Raw genomic sequence first — 18,555 nt, forward strand, 5'->3', positions numbered from 1 at the left:
TCCTCAGTATGGAGAACATTGATATCTGTGCAGTAACAGAAACCTGGTTTAAGGCTCCAGAGAGCACCCCAGCACTACTAGGCTATAACTCATACCATACTTTTCGGCCACAGAACCCGGACCGAAACACAAAAGGTGGGGTGTATCAATATTCATCAAGGATACTCACACCTCCAGGTTAGTGGCACAGCACAATGCCTCAGAGATCATCCATGTGCAACTAACAATGGGCAAAACTGCAATTCAAATTATAGCTTGCTACAGATCACCCACGATGGCCCAGGACCCCCATTCCGTGTTTCTGGAGACACTGGAAAATATAAAGGTCCTACCAAACGTCCTAATATTGGGTGATTTCAATTACCCAAACATTAACTACTCAAGTACTAACTCCCTTACCCAACGCTTCCTAGAATTTATAAACTAGAATGCCCTGGATCAACTGGTCAACACCCCACCAGAGGTGACAACATATTGGACCTGGTCATCACCATCATGGGCGACCGGTGTTCTACACCAGAGGTCAAACCCTTGCTGGTTAGATCAGACTATAGACTAATTACTCTGGATATTCACATTCCACCCCCACCCCCAATCAAGGAAACCACCATAAAAAACTTTTCAAAAGCAAACTTCATGTTACTTAAGACCGAGGTGGAAAGGTTCACAGCCCCCATGCTAAAGGACAATGCTGTCCAAGCTGCTGAATCCCTTACATAGGCACACTATGAGCACCTGCAAGAATGCATGGATCATAGTATCCCAAGCAAAACCAAGACTCACTCCTCCAAGAAAAGGAAACCGGTCTGGTGGACCCTTGCCATAAACAAGCTATACAATAGAAGGAGGAAACTAGTGCAGAAAAAAAGTAAAATCCAAAGAAGGAAAGGCATCCCTGATCAGTATCAGCAAGAAACTACGATCCTTCATAAAATCATCCAAGGCTAGATTCGAAAGAAAAATTGCCAAGGACTATAAAGATAACCACAAAGCGTTCTTTAGCTATGTCAAGAACCTAAGTGGAAACTCTCAGATCTGCTCTGAGTTAGTGCAGAATGGCACAAAATACACTGAACTGACTAATATTGCCAACATTCTGGCAGACAGGTTTAGTGCAAACTTCACACCCCCCTCACCCCCTAAGAGGCCCATAACTGTACCAGAAGAATGTAGAGCCCCAGCAATCACTGACACACAGGCTAAAACAGCCCTATCCAAAGCTAAAGCTTCAATGGGACCAGACGGTGTCCCAGGCTGTGTATTACACGAGCTCCAAAATGAACTAACCCCTCACCTAAACACACTGTTCAAACTCAGCCTCTCTACAGGCTATGTACCCATAGAGTGATGCACACCAACAGTTATCCCACTCCACAAAGGTGGAGCCATAACGGACCCCGGGAACTATCTCCCTATAAATCTGACTAGCCTGGTCTGCAAGGCTATGGAGCACATCATCATGGAATTAATTAACAGAGACATTGGGAACCTTCAAACATTGGACCCTACCCAGTTTGGCTTTGTTAAGGGCAGATCATGGCTCCTAAACCTGGTGGACTTCTTTGAGACAGTTACCAAAGCTTTAGATGAGGGAAAGGAGGTCCACACAGCCTACCTAGACCTCGCAAAGGCTTTCGACACCATTCCCCATTCTGGTATTATAGACAAGCTCACCAGCCTGAACATAAATCCCTACATCCCGAGATGGGTTGCCAATTGGTTCATGGATAAAACCCACACAGTGAGAGTTTCAGGCTCTAGGTCTGACTCTAAACCAGTTACAAGTGGCGTCTCCCAGGGTTCAGTCCTGGGACCCTTCCTGTTTGATATATACTTCTCAGAGGTACAGGCAAGCACAGGAGGACTATGGCTGACCAAGTTCACAGATAACTGCAAACTGGGGGCCATAATTGACTCTCCCACTGATACAGACATCCTCCAGAAGGGTCTCACTGAGACGGATACCTGGTATCAAAATCATGGCCTCAAGCTAAATGCCAAAAAGTGCATAGTCATCCTCTTTGGAAAAAACAAAGTACCTGTGAGCTACCACATACGTGGCAGTCCCCTAAATACAGAAAATGTAATAAAGGATCTGGGGACCCAAGTAGATAGTAATCTCTCCTTTGATAATCATATTGCCAAGGTGGTTAGAAAATCCTTCTATGTGGCCCACCTAATCACAAAGGGTTCGCATCTAGAACAAAAGAGGTTATTGTGTACCTCTACTCATCACTCATTAGACCCATCATAGAGTACAATGCCCCATTTGGGATGTACCTTACAAGACACCTGCAACAGCTGGAAAGACCACAGAAGTACCTCACCAAGAGGATTACTGGCCTCAAACAGATGTCCTATGCAGCCCGACTCAAGAAGCTCCAGCTGTACTCGGTTGCATACCGCTTACTCAGAGGTGATCTCTGCCTGACATACAAGGCCATGTCCAACCCAGAATTGATGTACATGCTCCACCTAAAAAAATACAAATCCCCAAGAGCCACATGCTCTAGGGATCTAAACCTCACCACAACGATAAATAGGACATGCTGGAGGGATAGATTCCTGTCCCAGAGACTCCGCATGCTTTGGAACAGGATTCCAATCTACATTAGGCAGAGCCCCTCACTAACACTCTTCAAGAGAAACCTTGACGAGTGGATGGGAAACAGAAAATTTACCCCAGGGATCACTGCAGTGGCTCTGCTGGACAGAGACAAAGAGAACTAATGGCTCTGCTGGACCGAGGCACAAGGAACTAATCTAAGGGGGTGGCAAAAGCCAACACATTCTGGCTAGGCTTATAGATAGCCTAGTACTTACCTATGAACCTATGAACTAAAAAACACCATCTGAGTTTGTCTTTTATTTAGCACTATTTTAACCTTTTCTCTTTGCCTATACTTTGTTATTAATCCCTGGAAAGGAACCTGCATTCAAAACTTCTGCTTGGACTCATCCCACCCTATACTATCCCCTTACTAGTTATTTGCCACTAATACGTTGGTACCTTTACTAATCTTCTTCAATAAATTCCAGACCATCTCGCTTATTTTCTGTACCCCTTCTTGCAGTTATCCATTTTTGTGGTAGCTTAGTTTTAGGAATACTTTCTGCTGCTTCATAAATATAATAGTCTGTATAGTTGGTGTTATTCTCCTCAAGGACCTGTATCTGAGGGATGCTCAACATTTTTTGATATCTTTCATATCAGTTCATAGGTTCATAGGTTCATAGGTTCATACTAGGCTATCTGCCCGAGGGCATTTACAAGCCTAGCCCATAGTTTTGTGGCTGACGCCACCCCTTTAGTATGGGGAACTATACCCATTATTTTGCTGTGCCTCTGTCGAGCAGTGACACTGAGGTAATCCCTGGGGTATATCTGCGATCTCCCATCCATTGGTCAAGATTTCTCTTGAACAAGGCCAGCGAGGTGCTCTGCCTCACATATACCGGGATTTTATTCCACAGCATAGGGAGTCTTTGGGTGATGAATCTATCCCTCCAGCACGTCCTATTAATAGCCGTGTCGAGGTTTAAGTCTCCCGCCCTTGTGGCTCTGACGGCTCTAGATTTTTTGAGGTGAAGCATATTCATCAAATCTGGGTTTGACATGGCCTTGTATGTTAGGCAAAGGTCACCTCTGAGTAAGCGGTGGCGACTGAATAGAGCTGGAGTTCTTTCAGTCGGGCAGCATAGGACAGATGTTTGAGACCCTTTATCCTTTTGGTGAGGAACTTTTGTGGCCTCTCCAGCTGCTGCAAGTGTCGGGTCAGATACATTCCGAATGGGGCATTGTACTCAATCATTGGTCTGATGAGTGATGAGTATAGGGAGACTATGACCTCCCTTGATCTAGATGAGAATCCCTTCATGATAAGGTGGGCAATGTAGAAGGTCTTCCTAACTACTTTAGCTACATGGGTGTCGAATGACAGACTACTATCAACCTGGGTCCCCAGGTCGCTGATAACTTCTTCTGTGCTCAGTGGATTGCCACCTATTTGGTAGCTAGGGGTAACCTTGTTTTTCCCGAAGGGTATGACTATGCATTTTTTGGCATTTAACTTTAGGCCATGGCTCTGGCACCAGTTATCCGTTTCTGTGAGACCCTTCTGAAGGATATCTGTGTCAGATGTGTTTTCTACTATGGCCAGTTTGCAGTCATCTGCAAACTTTGTCAGCCATAACCCTCCTGTGTTTGCTTGTACTGGAAAAGTAGATGCCAAACAAGAGTGGGCCCAGGACTGAGCCCTGTGGTACACCACTTGTGACAGGCTTTGAGTCTGACATGGCGCCAGCAACTCTGACCCTGTGGGTTCTGTCACTCAGCCAGTTTGCAACCCATCTTGTGATGTATGGGTTAACATTTAAGCTGATGAGTTTTTCAATGATACCCGAGTGGGGTATTGTATCGACGCCTTCGCCAGATCGAGGTAGGCTGTATGGACTGCCTTTCCCTCATCAATGGCTTTGGTGACTGTTTCGAAAAAGTCAACCAAGTTTAGAAGGCATGATCTGCCTTTGACAAAGCCAAACTGGGATGGATCCAAAGTCTGCAAATTTCCTATGTCTTTATTTATGAGGTCCATTATGATCCTCTCCATGGCTTTGCAGATAAGGCTTGTCAAGCTAATGGGCCGGTAATTTCCAGGGTCGGTGGAGGCACCGCCTTTGTGAAGTGGGACCACAGTTGCAGTGCGCCACTCCCTGAGTGCGTATCCAGAGGTAAGACTATGATTAAACAGCTGTCCTAGCTGTGGGTTTAATTCCTCATTGAGTTCGTGGAGCACACAGCCGGGGACACCATCAGGTCCCATGGATGCTGTGTTTTTGCTTTGGAGAGAGCAGTTCTCACTTGGGCGTTGGAGATGTTTGGGGGCTGCAATCGCTTGGTATAGATATCTCTCCTTTTGGGGGGGGGGAGAAGTTTGCACTGAACCTGTCAGCCAGTATGTTGGCAATGTCTGTAGGATCAGTAATCTTCACATCATTTTGAACTAGTTCTGAGCATATCTGGGAGTTTCCTCCCAGGTTTCTAACATAGCTAAAGAAGGCCTTATGATTGTCTTTTGAGTCTTTAGCTATTTTTCTCTCAAAATTTGCTTTGGATGATTTTATGAGAGCTCTTAGTTTTTTACTTATAGGGATCAAGGGTGTCTTACCTTTTAAGGATTTTGCTCTGTCTTGTAGTAGCTTCCTCCTTTTGTTGTAGAGTTTGTTTATGGCTGGGGTCCACCAGACTGGACGCTTGCCTTTGGTACAAAGAGTCTTTGTTTTGCTTGGGATTGCCTTATCCATGCAGTCCTGCAGGTGCTGGTAGAAGGCATTTGTAAGTGATTCAGCGGCTTGAGTACTGTTTTCCGCCGGCTCGGGGGCCTTAAAGGAGACCACACTAGTCTTTAGAAGTGTGAAGTCGGCTTTCGAGAAGTTCTTTACTGTGGTCTTTTTTATTTCAGGTGGGGGTGGGATGAGGACCTCCAGCGAGATTAGTTTGTGATCTGATCTCACCAGTGAGGGGTATACTTCCGGTGTTGAACATTGTGCTCCCATGTTCGTGATGATGAGATCAAGTATGTTTTCTCCTCTTGTGGGGATGGTGACTAGTTGTTCCATTGCATTTGAGTTCATGAATTCCAGGAACTTTTGGGCTAGGGTGTTTAGGCTTGAGTAGTGTTCCCAGTCTATATTAGGGTAATTGAAGTCACCTAGTATGATGGTGCTTGGTGATACATTTATCCCCTCTAGTGTTTTCAGGAAGGCCATGTGAGGTTCCTGAGTTTGTGAGGGTGGCCTGTAACATGCTACAATTTGCAGAGCAGTCTTGCCTATGGTTAATTGCACCTGGATGGTCTCCGATGCATCGTGCATTGCCACCAGTCTTGAGGTGTGGGTGTCCTTGATGAATATGGATACCCCCTCCTTTCTTGGTATTGTCCGGATTTTGGGGCGGAGCATGATAAGAGGTAAAACCTGATAGTGCTGGGGTGCTCTCAGGAGCCTTGAACCAGGTTTCTGTCACTGCACAGACATCGATGTTCTCCATACTGAGAAGGGCCTCGAGTGCGTGCATTTTGAGATTTAGACTTCTGGCATTGAGCAGCATTACCCTTAGTTTTTCCTTTTTGTGTTCTAGGGTGGTAGGTTTAGAATTTGAGCCTTGCCTAAAAAGGCACTATGGGGTGGCAAGAGCCTTTGCCAATATCCGAATCCCAGGGTGACAGGTGCAGGCCGTCCCTTGCGAGCAGCATGGCTTGTCCAGCATGTCATCCCAGGCAGACAGACATTGGATCCCCTTTGAATGACACCAGAGTTTAAGCCAATTGTTAAAGCTGATCATCTTATCTCTGTATTGTGGCATCATTCTTGGTGAAGGTAGGATACTGCTCAAGGTCAGGGTCATACCTGCCTGGGCTACATAATCAGAGAGCTCCTCAATGTCTCTTTTCATGTAGTCCAAGGAGGTACATCTCAGGTCGTTTACACCAGCGTGGACAATGACTGAGTCGTATTTGTACCTGCTGTTGAGAGACCTGAGTGCTTGCGTTATGTGGTGGATTCTAGTGCCCGACAGGCAGCTTACTGTGACCTTCTCCTTACTCAGTCTGGTGAGCGGGACGTCAGTGTGTCTGACTATGGAGTCACCAATGACTAGTGTGTCTGGCATTGTGTTTGGCCTTAAGGGCTGTGACTGTTTGACACTCTGACTGTGAGGTCTATGTGTTGCAGGTGTTGTGTTCTGAGGTGGTGGTTGTTTGGGTGTCTGCTTTGGTGGCCTCTGCTGTTTTGGTAGATTTTTGATCAGAGCCGAGTATGTCTTTGTGTGTTTATGTGTATGATTTGAGGTTGTGATGGTACTATGTGAGACTGGGTCTATAGTGTGTGTGGTAACCTTCTCCTCCTGACTGGTCTTGCCAGTCCTATGTTGAGAGAGCTCAGCCTCCAGTTTGGCCATATAGTTGCATCTCTCGCATGTATTTGTGTTTTGTGGGAGGAGGAGAGGGTTGTCTGTGTACATGAGGCAATTGTAACATTGCCTCAATATTCCCAGGTTCACCAGCTGAGCAGGAGAGGACACTAGCAACTGATCCCTCGACATGCTAGAAGGACTAGACAAAAAACTTTAAAAGAGATTCCGGGGGACATGAGTGACCGAGAAATGGGGTTTGCCTTTTGGGGTGCTATCTATAAGAGTGCCGTATCAAGGTAATAAGTACTGTAGGAGCAAGTGCTAGGTTTAACAGATAGAGAAAAGTCTACTTGGAGTCAAGTAGAGATGATCTTTTTAGGTATTAGAGAAAGTGCTAGTAACAGGGATGCTTAAAGGTAAGATTGAAAAGAATGCACTCTGCAGTGTGCACTAGAGAAGTTAGATATGAAAGTAGGTAACTTGAGTTTTACCTGTTTAAAAAGTTAAGGTTTAGTGGAGAGTTACTATTTTTAAAACAGCAAGATGGACTGAAAGGGGTGGTTACTTTTGTATTTTGGTACTATGAAATACTGTAGGATGGCCAATAAATTTAAATAATTGAAGGGGTGGGATTTCAAAAGTGATGGTTTTGTGATTACTCACATAAGCCAGTGAAAGTAGAGAGAAATGAGATATATGGTCAGATTAACATAAGAGGCGGGCAACTAGAAAGACAGTGGTATTTAACAAGACAACTTAAATGGGTGGAAGGGAGGGAAAAATTTCTGCCTGACTCAGAACAGAGAGAGCTGTGGTCTCTTTTGAAGTTTTAATATGCTGTTAAAACAGAATGCAAGCAAAACACAAGGTAAAGAAAACAAACTACAGTATTCAAAATATAGAAAGGCAATACAGAAATACAAAAAATAACAGCAAACTAACCTTTCCTTCACAGCAAAGTGTAGCAGAGTCTGGATGAGCCTTTCTGGTAAAAGAAATTGTATTAAAATGGCTGTTGTATAAAAAAATAAAGAAAAGTATCAAACGGGGAAGGATTAAGGAGAACATTATATAAAATCTAAAGAGCACACATTCATTTTAAATCTGGTACCTTTGTTCCTTAATAACTTAGAAAAGAAACTAGAGGTCCTCAATTAATTGAGTGCTTTATTTTATTTTATTTTGAATTTGTTAACCTGGATAAAGCACTGATCCCACTAGACTTTTTTTTCCATCTCAGTCTAGGGTAAACACACTAAATACATGGCATTTTATATATATATATATATATATATATATATATATATATATATATATATATATATATAGTCCATGACAGAATGCAATACACAGACATTTTATATAAAGTTAATATCACAGTTGGCTTGAGGACATAAAGGCAATAATAAGTGGCATTATAAACAGGGTGACTGACAAAATGCAATCAATACAGATATGTTATATATAGAGTGAAATATTATTTATATACAGAGTTTTATGTTTATGATGCAGACTGTTGCATTTCTGGTCTTGTACAGATTATTCTTCTGAGGTACTACTGAGAAATTATTGTTATTTATGTTTTAAATAACATGGGATTTCTGATGTTAATGTGTTGAGTCACCTTCTGCTTTCCCTTTGTTGGATAAACTGCAGTAATTTGGTAACAGTGATTTAATTCATGTACTGTGATTAGTGGCTGTGCATTCTTTGATTATTCCAATGTATTGTATGTACACACAATGTACTATTGCTCTATATATGACATACTTTGTACTTTGTCATATTTTATTAAACCATATACTGATTAGTCATTGCATTTTTTCTGTTTCATTTTAGTATTTCATTATATTTAGTATTACATGTATATGTCTGCTATTGCATGTATACTATGTATTATTATATGCATTTTAAGTACTATTATGTGTACACTGTGTATTATCACATGCATTCTAAGAAGGATTACATGTATACTATGTATCATCACTTGTATTGTCTGTAGTATTACATGATACTAGGCACCATGACATGTATTCAAAGCAGCATTATATGTATACTGTGTATCATCACATGTATTCTAAATAGTATTACATGTATACTATGTACTATCACAGATATGCTAAGTAATATTGTGTGTATGCTAAGTAATATTACACATATAATAAGTAATATTACATGCATATTATGTACTAGTACATATATTCTAAATAATATTGCATCTATATTATGCACTATTACGTGTATACTATGTGCTATTATTTGTATTCTAAGTAGTAATACATGTATAATGTGCAGTATCGCATTTATACTATGTACTATTACATGTATTTTAAGTTTTTTAAATGTATAATAAGTATTACTGCATGTATACTGTGCACTAGTACACATATTCTAAGCAGTACTGCATATACACTAAATAGTATTACTTGCATACTATGTACTGTTAACATGTATTCTAAGTGTTAGTACACATATTCTAAGTAGTACTGCATATACACCAAGTAGCAGTACATGCATTCCAAGTAGTATTGCATGCATACTAAGTACTATTACATACATACTAAGATCAGAATTACATTATTCGAGTTTCTCAAATAATTTGCCTTACTATAAGGCACAGGGATCCTGGAGTTAGTATATATAAGTAACAAGGATGAAGGAAATGCAGCACCTTGTCTTAGGAGGTTTGGGCAGTAAAGCCTTACAGAGAGTTTTGATTTTCATTGTTAGACTTAAAAGATACAGTACTGTGATTGCACTTTTGATAAATAATGAACAGTTTCTTGCATTTCTGTCATGCAGCCTTTTCTGACAGAAGACGCAGTAATTTATAATGTCAAGAGGAGGGATTTGAGACACGGGCAGAGAAATGGATAGAGCAGACAATAGGAGAGGTGCATACCAGTCAGTTGCAAGGAGTCTGCAAACAAATCACCTGCCATTTAAAAGGTGGTAGAGCTATACATGAATTGCAGCTCCTAGATCCTCATCAGCAACTGAAAGAGGAAGAAGAATATAAAGGGATTAGAGAGGAAATAAGGAGGAATATCAATGGAGCAGAGACAATATAAAGAAATATATTATGAAAAAGTATCAGGAGAGTGTAAGGTTCTAAGCTGCAAAGCTGATACATTGATGAGACCCAGGAGCACTTCATGACAAATAGGTCAAATTAGGCAGCACAAGGAAACCAGAGGACATTACTCATTATCTGCAAATAAAATATCTCAGAAAAAAAGAAACAGTTAATGGCCATTTCTGAGAACTCCCATTGTGATATACATAAATCTATATAAAAATGACTCAAGTCAAGGAAGAGATTTTAAGCTAATGAGTTTTAGTCTGCCAAGTACCAGTAAATGATGAGGTCTAACAAAATGTAACAAAAAAAATGGAATTAAATATCATATTGTATAGCAACTTGTGTGACAGAAACATAAAAGAAACAAATCACTAAGAACCGCCAATGAATTCAGTAGTACATTTTTCATCCCCAGACCTTGTACCAATGGAGATGCAAAATGAGAATAATAAAACTGATGACCATATAAGTAAAATCTTCTTGTAAGGAAAAAAAGGTTGCTGAGACATTAACATAACATTCAGAGATACTACAGGATGTCAAATTAACAGATTGCACATGTGGAAACAAAACTGAAGGGATTCTTGTCATCTCATGAAAGGGAATTTCAGTGAGTTCTAAATGTTTGAAATGGTATCGCTGAAAACCACATTCAGGAGGTAAGCTTCCTGAGCCCCCCCAACTTATGTGAACTAATTTCACAATGAGAGAACAGTGGGAAGAGGGCAAAGCTGGTCTCATTGAATGTAGGTCTTCATTGAAACTGTTTCAGATTTTTTGAACTCACTGAAATTAATCTTTGTAGATTATTTACATTCACCTATTAAGATGAAAAACTAGTTGACCAAATGTTAGAGTTAGAACGGTAGTGGTGGAGCAGCATCTGAACTGGACAGGTTTTCATGTCCAGTGAAAATTTGAAGGGCAAATAGAGTATTTATTTTGGGTTCTGCTAATTTAGCTGGACAGTCCAGGCACATTATGATGTGGATCTAATGTTTGAAAGAAAGGACATGAACTGACTATTTTGTGAAAGTTAGCCAAGGCCTTACTGTGGATGGCTGGTGTATTCATGTGGAGTAATGCTGCTTTCAAACTTCACATTATTTTATAGCACAAAGACAGACTACCATTTATGGAACAAAACAGTTGCTCATTGAAAACAGACAACATGAGCAACAGTAGAAGAAGACTTCTCTTCCTTTTTAAATTTATAATTCCTTGAAAATGGACTGAAGCTCACAACTCCTTCAAAATATACCCATGATGACAGTCTGATAGTTGATGTAGAGGGTTCAGGCTCTTGTCTGGTTAATGAAGGTACAGGGTTTGAGCCTGAGTAAGTTGATTGACCAATGTGCTATCCTTAACTAGGGCATTTCACACACACACACACACACACACACACACACACACACACACACACACACACACACACACACACACACACACACACACACACACATACACACACACACACACACACACACACACACACACACACACACACACACACACACACACACACACATGCACACATGCACACACACACACACTCTTCTGCCATCTATGATACCCACCTTTGCTGCAGCATCAGCTCAAACAACTGGTGTAGGATTCATAATATTTACACCTGCAAAATGTCTAATATGCTTTCTGTCAGATGCTGAAATGTCCCTGTAGCAAAGATTAATAATGATACAAAAAAAAAAGTGTCCATGCATACTCCTTCATTCCATGTGTGGGTGGCACATGTTTGCTACCTCCCATATAGAGTTGCTGTCCACACAGCAGCAGCAAATAACATCCTGGTTGTGGAGATGATGGTGTCTTAGCTACTTGTACAGCTCAAACTCACTGCATTCAGGACACAGGACTACTGTGGCTCATCTCGTCAAATTTATTTATCTCTGAATTGCTCTGCCATGTTTGTGACTTGCATGTCCAATATCTCTCATTACCATACTGTTGTACAGTCCTTTGCCCAGACTGCATGCTGCACTATTCTCCAGTAAAGTGGTAATATTACCAGTCTCTCTGAATCAACCCTCCTTGTATGTCACAGCTCACTAACCATATTTCATTTATTGTTATAGTTGTGTTGTTTCTGAATACACTCCTGTGTGTATTTTTATAAATATTTGTGAATCAAAGCATGTTGTACATATTATTTATAGAATTATGATTGGCTTGCCAATCATAATCTGCCTATTATGTGTTTGAGACATATATGCTAAGAAATTCACCTCTCAAGAGCGAAGGTCGAGAGATGAATCTTGGTATCTGTATCAAGAACACATGAGAAGATCATAATTCTTGTAGTGTATGGAGCTATGTTTGCTCCATTTACTATGAGTTAGAGGAAAGAAAATCACTAAGTGTTTTGTTAGCTGTCAAAGCCATAAAACACTTAGTGGACGTCATCAGAAAGGCAGTGTAACACTGTGTGTCATGTTTACACTTACTAAGTAGAAAAGCACTGATTCGCAACAAAAGAGAAAATATTCCACAGAGTTTATTTGTCGAACTAGCGACTGAATAAAAACAATAAAAACCATAAAATTGTAAAGCGCTTATAAATGTTATTATAAAGTTAGTAAGTTAATTTAAAATCTTTATTACCAATGCAATTCCAAGACTATATCTGACGTAGAGTCATAGATGTCATATAATTGAATATTTACTCAATTTAAATTAATTTAATAAGCGTAAGCACTTTCTTATTCAAGATGTTATAATCCATAATTCTAAAGTGCAATATCATATTTGAAAAAATGTAAATGAGTGAATAATTAATTAATACAAACAACAGACAGAACAAGTTAACCTCGTTTTTAAAGACTAAATTAATAATTATTTTGTGTAAGTTCAATGTCCATAAAAATCTTTTAAATCAAGGTATTGTATAGCTATAAACTCATCGGTACGTTAAAAAATATATAAATGATTGTATCATTCAAACATCAACAGGTGGAAACCAAATCAAAATTAAGGTTTATAATACTTATACTGCTCGTACTAGCAGCATTTATGCAGTCTATTTTATAAGAAAAGGGTACTTCAGTAAAATCTATGCTGTCATGACATACTACTGACGTTTAGAAAATTTTATTAAGATAGATATACATATATATTTTTGTACCTATGAATGTTTTAAGATGTAAAAAGATAATATGTTTATTTATCTGCAGAACATATGTTAATTTTTAAAGAAAGTATAACATAAGTTCTAATAAGAGGGATTGTTACTTTAATAACTTGTCAGTCATAGTGTATTTATCTGATTGGTCAGTGCATTTTTGTGTAAACTATTTGAACTTGGGTTACTTAGAACGAACTGTTTGTCTGAAGAAGTCTGGATATTAATCCAGACGAAAAGTGCTTTACAATTTTATGGTTTTTATTGTTTTTATTCAGTCGCTAGTTCGACAAATAAACTCTGTGGAATATTTTCTCTTTTGTTGCGAATCAGTGCTTTTCTACTTAGTGGTTGGAGTTTCGTTTATTGGTGTTCATGTTTACACTTAACTTTAATTACTCTCTTGTCTAGATTTTCACAGAACATCCAGATTATTGCTTCATATTTTTGGTCTGTTCGCCAAAATCTGCAGTTTTCAGACAATCCACAGAGGCTTGAAGTCACTAAATAATGACATACATTTGAGTTTCAGAATTTGTATCCTTCACGTTATGCAGGCATACACACCTTCTTATTCTAGCAACTTTACAATATTTTTTATTTTACAGGAAGTTAAGGACATGTTTGGGGTATGGACAGTAGGCAGAAACAATTTGTTTGCTTTACCACTGTCATATGCTAGTCAGTATAGGCAGATTTTACTGTTGAGCAATAGACCCAATCTTACCATATGCAGGGGTGCTTAACAATTGTTAAGGTTGGTGACATGCCACTCTGGCACTTGGTTTGTCTTCTTCTGAACATCAGAGTGTAATCGGCATGCTCCGTGCAGTACACAGCAGTTATGAATCTATAATTTATTCTCTTTATTTTATTTGGCTGGAGAACATAGTACATCCCAAGCTTTAATATAGAAAATATTCATTCATAAATTAATAACAGTGTGCTATGCATAGACAGAACTCACAGGGAATACCACAGCACAATATCATCATACGGTGTTTTCCACAAAAAAACACAAGTTTAAACAATGAAAACAAAAGAAAGCATATGCATGTATTTGCAAGAATTGTAATCAAGAATGTGAAAACTGTAAAAATTGCACAGCCACCATTATAATCTTAATGTAAAAACAGGTTTATTTTAACCAAATGCCATTTGGTTACTTGTACTGTATCTCTCTCTCTCTGTCTCTGTCATTTTTTTAAAATTTTCTGTTCATTATTTAAGAATACTAAGCACTGCTGAACTTCAAAGGAAGGAGTATAACTGAAATTAAAACAATATATTTTTGTTTCATGTTGTTCCCAGCCAGGGTTTACACTTATATGCTGGAAAAGTCTCGGATAGTGAAGCAGGCCTCAGAACAGAGTAATTTTCACATTTTTTATATGATGATGGATGGACTTTCAGCTGAAGAGAAATGTATTCTGCAGCTCAGTAGCATGCCTATGCACAGGTAGGAACTGACCAGACAAAAAGATTACTTTTCTAATACACCTAGTCTTACATGTGAAAATGTAAGGTCTGATTACTTGACTGTACCCATAATGTCTACTTTGATACCAGCAATTTGTTTGTTGTATCTGCATTCTCATTTTATGTATAACAGCACTTTACTCTGCACTAAGCTCCAGAGTGTAAGCGATATGGATTCTAATTCATTCTAAAAAGAGAGAAGCATAGTTCTAGAGCTCACTGTCACCTTTGGTTTCGCAGGTAGCGAAGCTTCGCATCAAAACACTAAAACTAAGAATTTCAGCCCAGTATAGTTTACTTACAGTGCCAAGTAGGTTACTAAAACCTCTTGTTCTGCCCGCAGGTATAGGTTTCTCCATTCCTCAGTTTATAATACCCTGCTGTGTCATTGCAACAGGTCTATGTATAGTCAAAGTACAGACCCTCTAAACACACGGATTTGTATGTTAATGAATAAAACCCAATAACTCAATTTAAGAAACAGATAAAACATGCTCTAAAATTGTATGGTGTTTGCTTTGTCTGGTTGTTTAGCACACAGGGCTAAGATTATGTGCTGCTAGATAGCTTCCTCCTGTAGTTCAGGGTTTGATCCTCTCAGCCTCCATTTACCTTCTATGTGACTCTGAGATACTCACTTAGCCAGACATTGCTCCTGGGTTGCCTCTGAAAAGAGATATGTGCCTAGTGAATTTGCCCATTTAACAAATGAATATAAATCTGACATGTTATTAATACTGGCTTTTGTAACACTCATCAAGTGTAGACTGCAAGAGAAACCAACTCAATGAGCAAAACTCAGAAAAGCCAACCTCCCTGCTTGCTGTTTTCCACAGGAAATCACTGCTAATTTAATTGCAGTTACTAAGTGTCTGGCAGCAATGATTTTTGGAAATTTTGTCCATTCTTCATTTTGCTGCAATCATGAAGTTAGTAATAAAAATTTGGGGGGCTGTGGGGTGCTTCCTCTGCTAGTTGTGTTTGATGAGTTGTTTCCTTGCCAGATGTACCTTGGTGACTCAAAGCAGAGCTGTTACAAGACATAGTGATCAAAAACACAATCAGAATAGAAAGTATCCTTTGACAAACATATGAGGGATTCCATCCTGAACACAAGAAGGAAACCTGATTGCAATTCTTCCTTGTAAGTGGCTTGGATATCAGATAATAAGTTTCCGAACCTATACATTCCTTGAATCACACTGGGACATCAACAACAGTACCAACAATAACCAACAATAACAGAATAAACCATTATCCAAGCACAGGTATAAATATTATTTGCATGGCAAGTCAGTCTTTTCCCCACTTTTCTTTGAAGGGGAAAACAAAATTACAGACTTGTGCCACCGGTTGTATGCATGAACTCACAATTTGTGATGATACAGAGATGTTACAGAAAGCCAGTCCTCCAGATTATCCATGGAATTATATCAAATTAGTAAATGTCATTATTGTTAGCACTTAGTTTTACTGGTAGAGTCATATAATATAGATGATTACTATGCTGAATATTGTACATTAAATGTGACATAATAATAGAGGCATAAAAAGACATACATAACTGAGCTCCAACACCAGTTTCAGTTTCTATTGTTCATGGAATGCAACCTGCAAGAGAAACCAACTCAGTGGGCACAGTTCAGCAAAGCTGAGATGATATTTCCCATTGTATATATTGTAGGTATGCACATAACTCTCCCTTATAACCTATGTTTTTCTTACGGAAGGTATTAGTTTTTGTTGTTAACTTGGTCATTGGCAAGGCAGTACTTGCTTAGGCTTTATACTTTGTGACTTGTTTTTTTTTTTTTTGCTAATTATGCATTTCCTTCTTTGCTTATATTGTATTTTTTATTATTTTATTATATGTGTACTGCTGCCTACTATGTTCAGGCCATATATGAAGAGTGTCAGTGGACCAGTTCACCTGACTTGTGAACAAATAGTAAATAAATGAATGAATGCATGAGTGAATCAATCAAACCAATCAGTCAATAAATAAATAAATATATCATCAGTGCAGAAGCTTTCTTTGCTCCTGTTAGCATCTATGTTTCACAAATGTTTGTGGATTGTGTAAGCACAAACAACCTCCAGTCACTCTGCCATATACACAAGTGCACATTGAAGGACAGACACACACACACGCACACACACACACACACACACACACACACACACACACACACACACACACACACACACACACACACAGACATGCACATATACACACCATAGTCCCCTTACCTGTCTCTGCATTGACCAGACATTCCCAATGTCTCATTTTCCAGCCTTAGGCCATCAAGAAAGGTTGCAGTCTCATGTCATATCCCTTAATCCCTGATGTCCATTGTTTCCCCCAGCCCCGATCCCTGTACTGTTTAAGTGTCTTTATGGCACAAGTCTTATGTACTCCCCTGGTGGCTACTGTTTCCATAATCACTGCATTGCAGTAATTGCTGATGATTAGTGGACCTCAATCCAATGTTGTAGACTTGTGCTCATTAGTCTAGTGATGTGTGGTGGTATGACAGCCACTGTATCCCATACTCACTGACACATATTCATCAAACACACATACACACTGACCCCTAGCCAACCAATCGCACTCACACTTGCATCCATTCATCCATTAATGTACACACACACACACACACACACACACACACACACACACACACACACACACACACACACACACACACACACACACATACATAGGCCATTCTTAACACTAAACTCCCCAGCACTTAACTCTACTGCAGTGGATAAGCATGACCTTTTTGGCCATGTACCTCCACGTGGTAGGAGTTGCCAAGCTAATCTGTATAGCTGGACAACTTTATGAATTGCTCTGTGCATATAAGCATTGCTGAAGGTGCTTCCAATGGAGAGCGGGCACTCCATTGCTAATTTAAGCCATAAATTGCAATTATTTTTTTGTTTAAATAAACTAATTCATGTACCATAAGTTTTAAAATAATCTTTGTATTTTGTTAAAATGTACTAGTGTTACAAAATACTCAGTTTTAATTTAAATGAAATTAAATGGCATGCAAAAACACCCTGACATGTTCTTACTTTCACACTTGAGCTATTCATCCATTTAGTTGTTTATTTATTTATTCACAAGTTATTCACTTGGTTAGACTCATTATGTCAGTGATCTTTTTTCAGGAGAGACCCAAGTTGTATTCATACATACTAGTAAAAATGTAGCCCTGCATTTATCATCTCATACGTAGTTAAAGGCTAAATGTGAGGGGATACCTAGTGAAAGACCAGCTGGGAGGGGACATGCATTTCTAGAGGAACCCTGCCCCTTATTCTAACCCTAACTAACACACACTTGCAGATTCTCTAGCATGTTATAGAATAGGATATGTTTAGCATGGGGGAGGGCAGAACCTGAGTTAGATGTCTGCAGTCATTGAAGGAGTAGAAAAGCTTTAAATGAGAGGGGCAGGGCTGAGCACTTATGGCTATGGATAAAATGAATGAATAAGTGGAAGGTAGAGTTTGTGACCAATGTGATGACATACAAATGAAAAGCTAGCAATCAGGGCAAGATACAAGGTATGGGAAGGAAATGTGTACTTTTTAAGAAAATTAGTATGAGTCAGGAAGTGGAACTACATTTGTTTTACATACACAGCAGCTATCAATGCTGTATATGTTTGTTCAGATGACTGCAAACTTGGAAGCTATCATGAACTGTACAGAAGACTCCCAAATCCTTCATGACGGTCTGTCACATACAAATACTTGGTGCCATGGCAATAGCCTGTGTCTAAATGCAAAAAAAGTGCAGCACTGCATGGTTTGGAAAGTGTGTATCCCCAGACCTACCATACAACAGACACCATCCTCAAGTAGATGCAGTTATTAGGGACCTGGGTACCTTGACTGATGGTGAGCCCTCCTTGAATCATGACATCT

At 39.5% G+C, this 18,555-nt stretch overlaps 1 protein-coding gene across 1 annotated transcript in view; it reads left to right on the forward strand.

Annotated features, from left to right (window-relative positions):
* Positions 1-18,555, forward strand: part of MYO16 (myosin XVI) — a 2,679,924-nt gene that overhangs the window by 1,442,879 nt on the left and 1,218,490 nt on the right. Inside the window, exon 16 of the mRNA XM_044071347.1 lies at positions 14,446-14,593. Coding sequence (XP_043927282.1) covers positions 14,446-14,593 — 148 coding nt within the window. The remainder of the gene's footprint in view (positions 1-14,445; positions 14,594-18,555) is intronic.

The sequence above is a fragment of the Protopterus annectens genome, chromosome 5.part0 (assembly GCF_019279795.1).
Source record: "Protopterus annectens isolate FY-2018-M chromosome 5.part0, PAN1.0, whole genome shotgun sequence".
Lineage (NCBI taxonomy): Eukaryota > Metazoa > Chordata > Ceratodontiformes > Protopteridae > Protopterus > Protopterus annectens.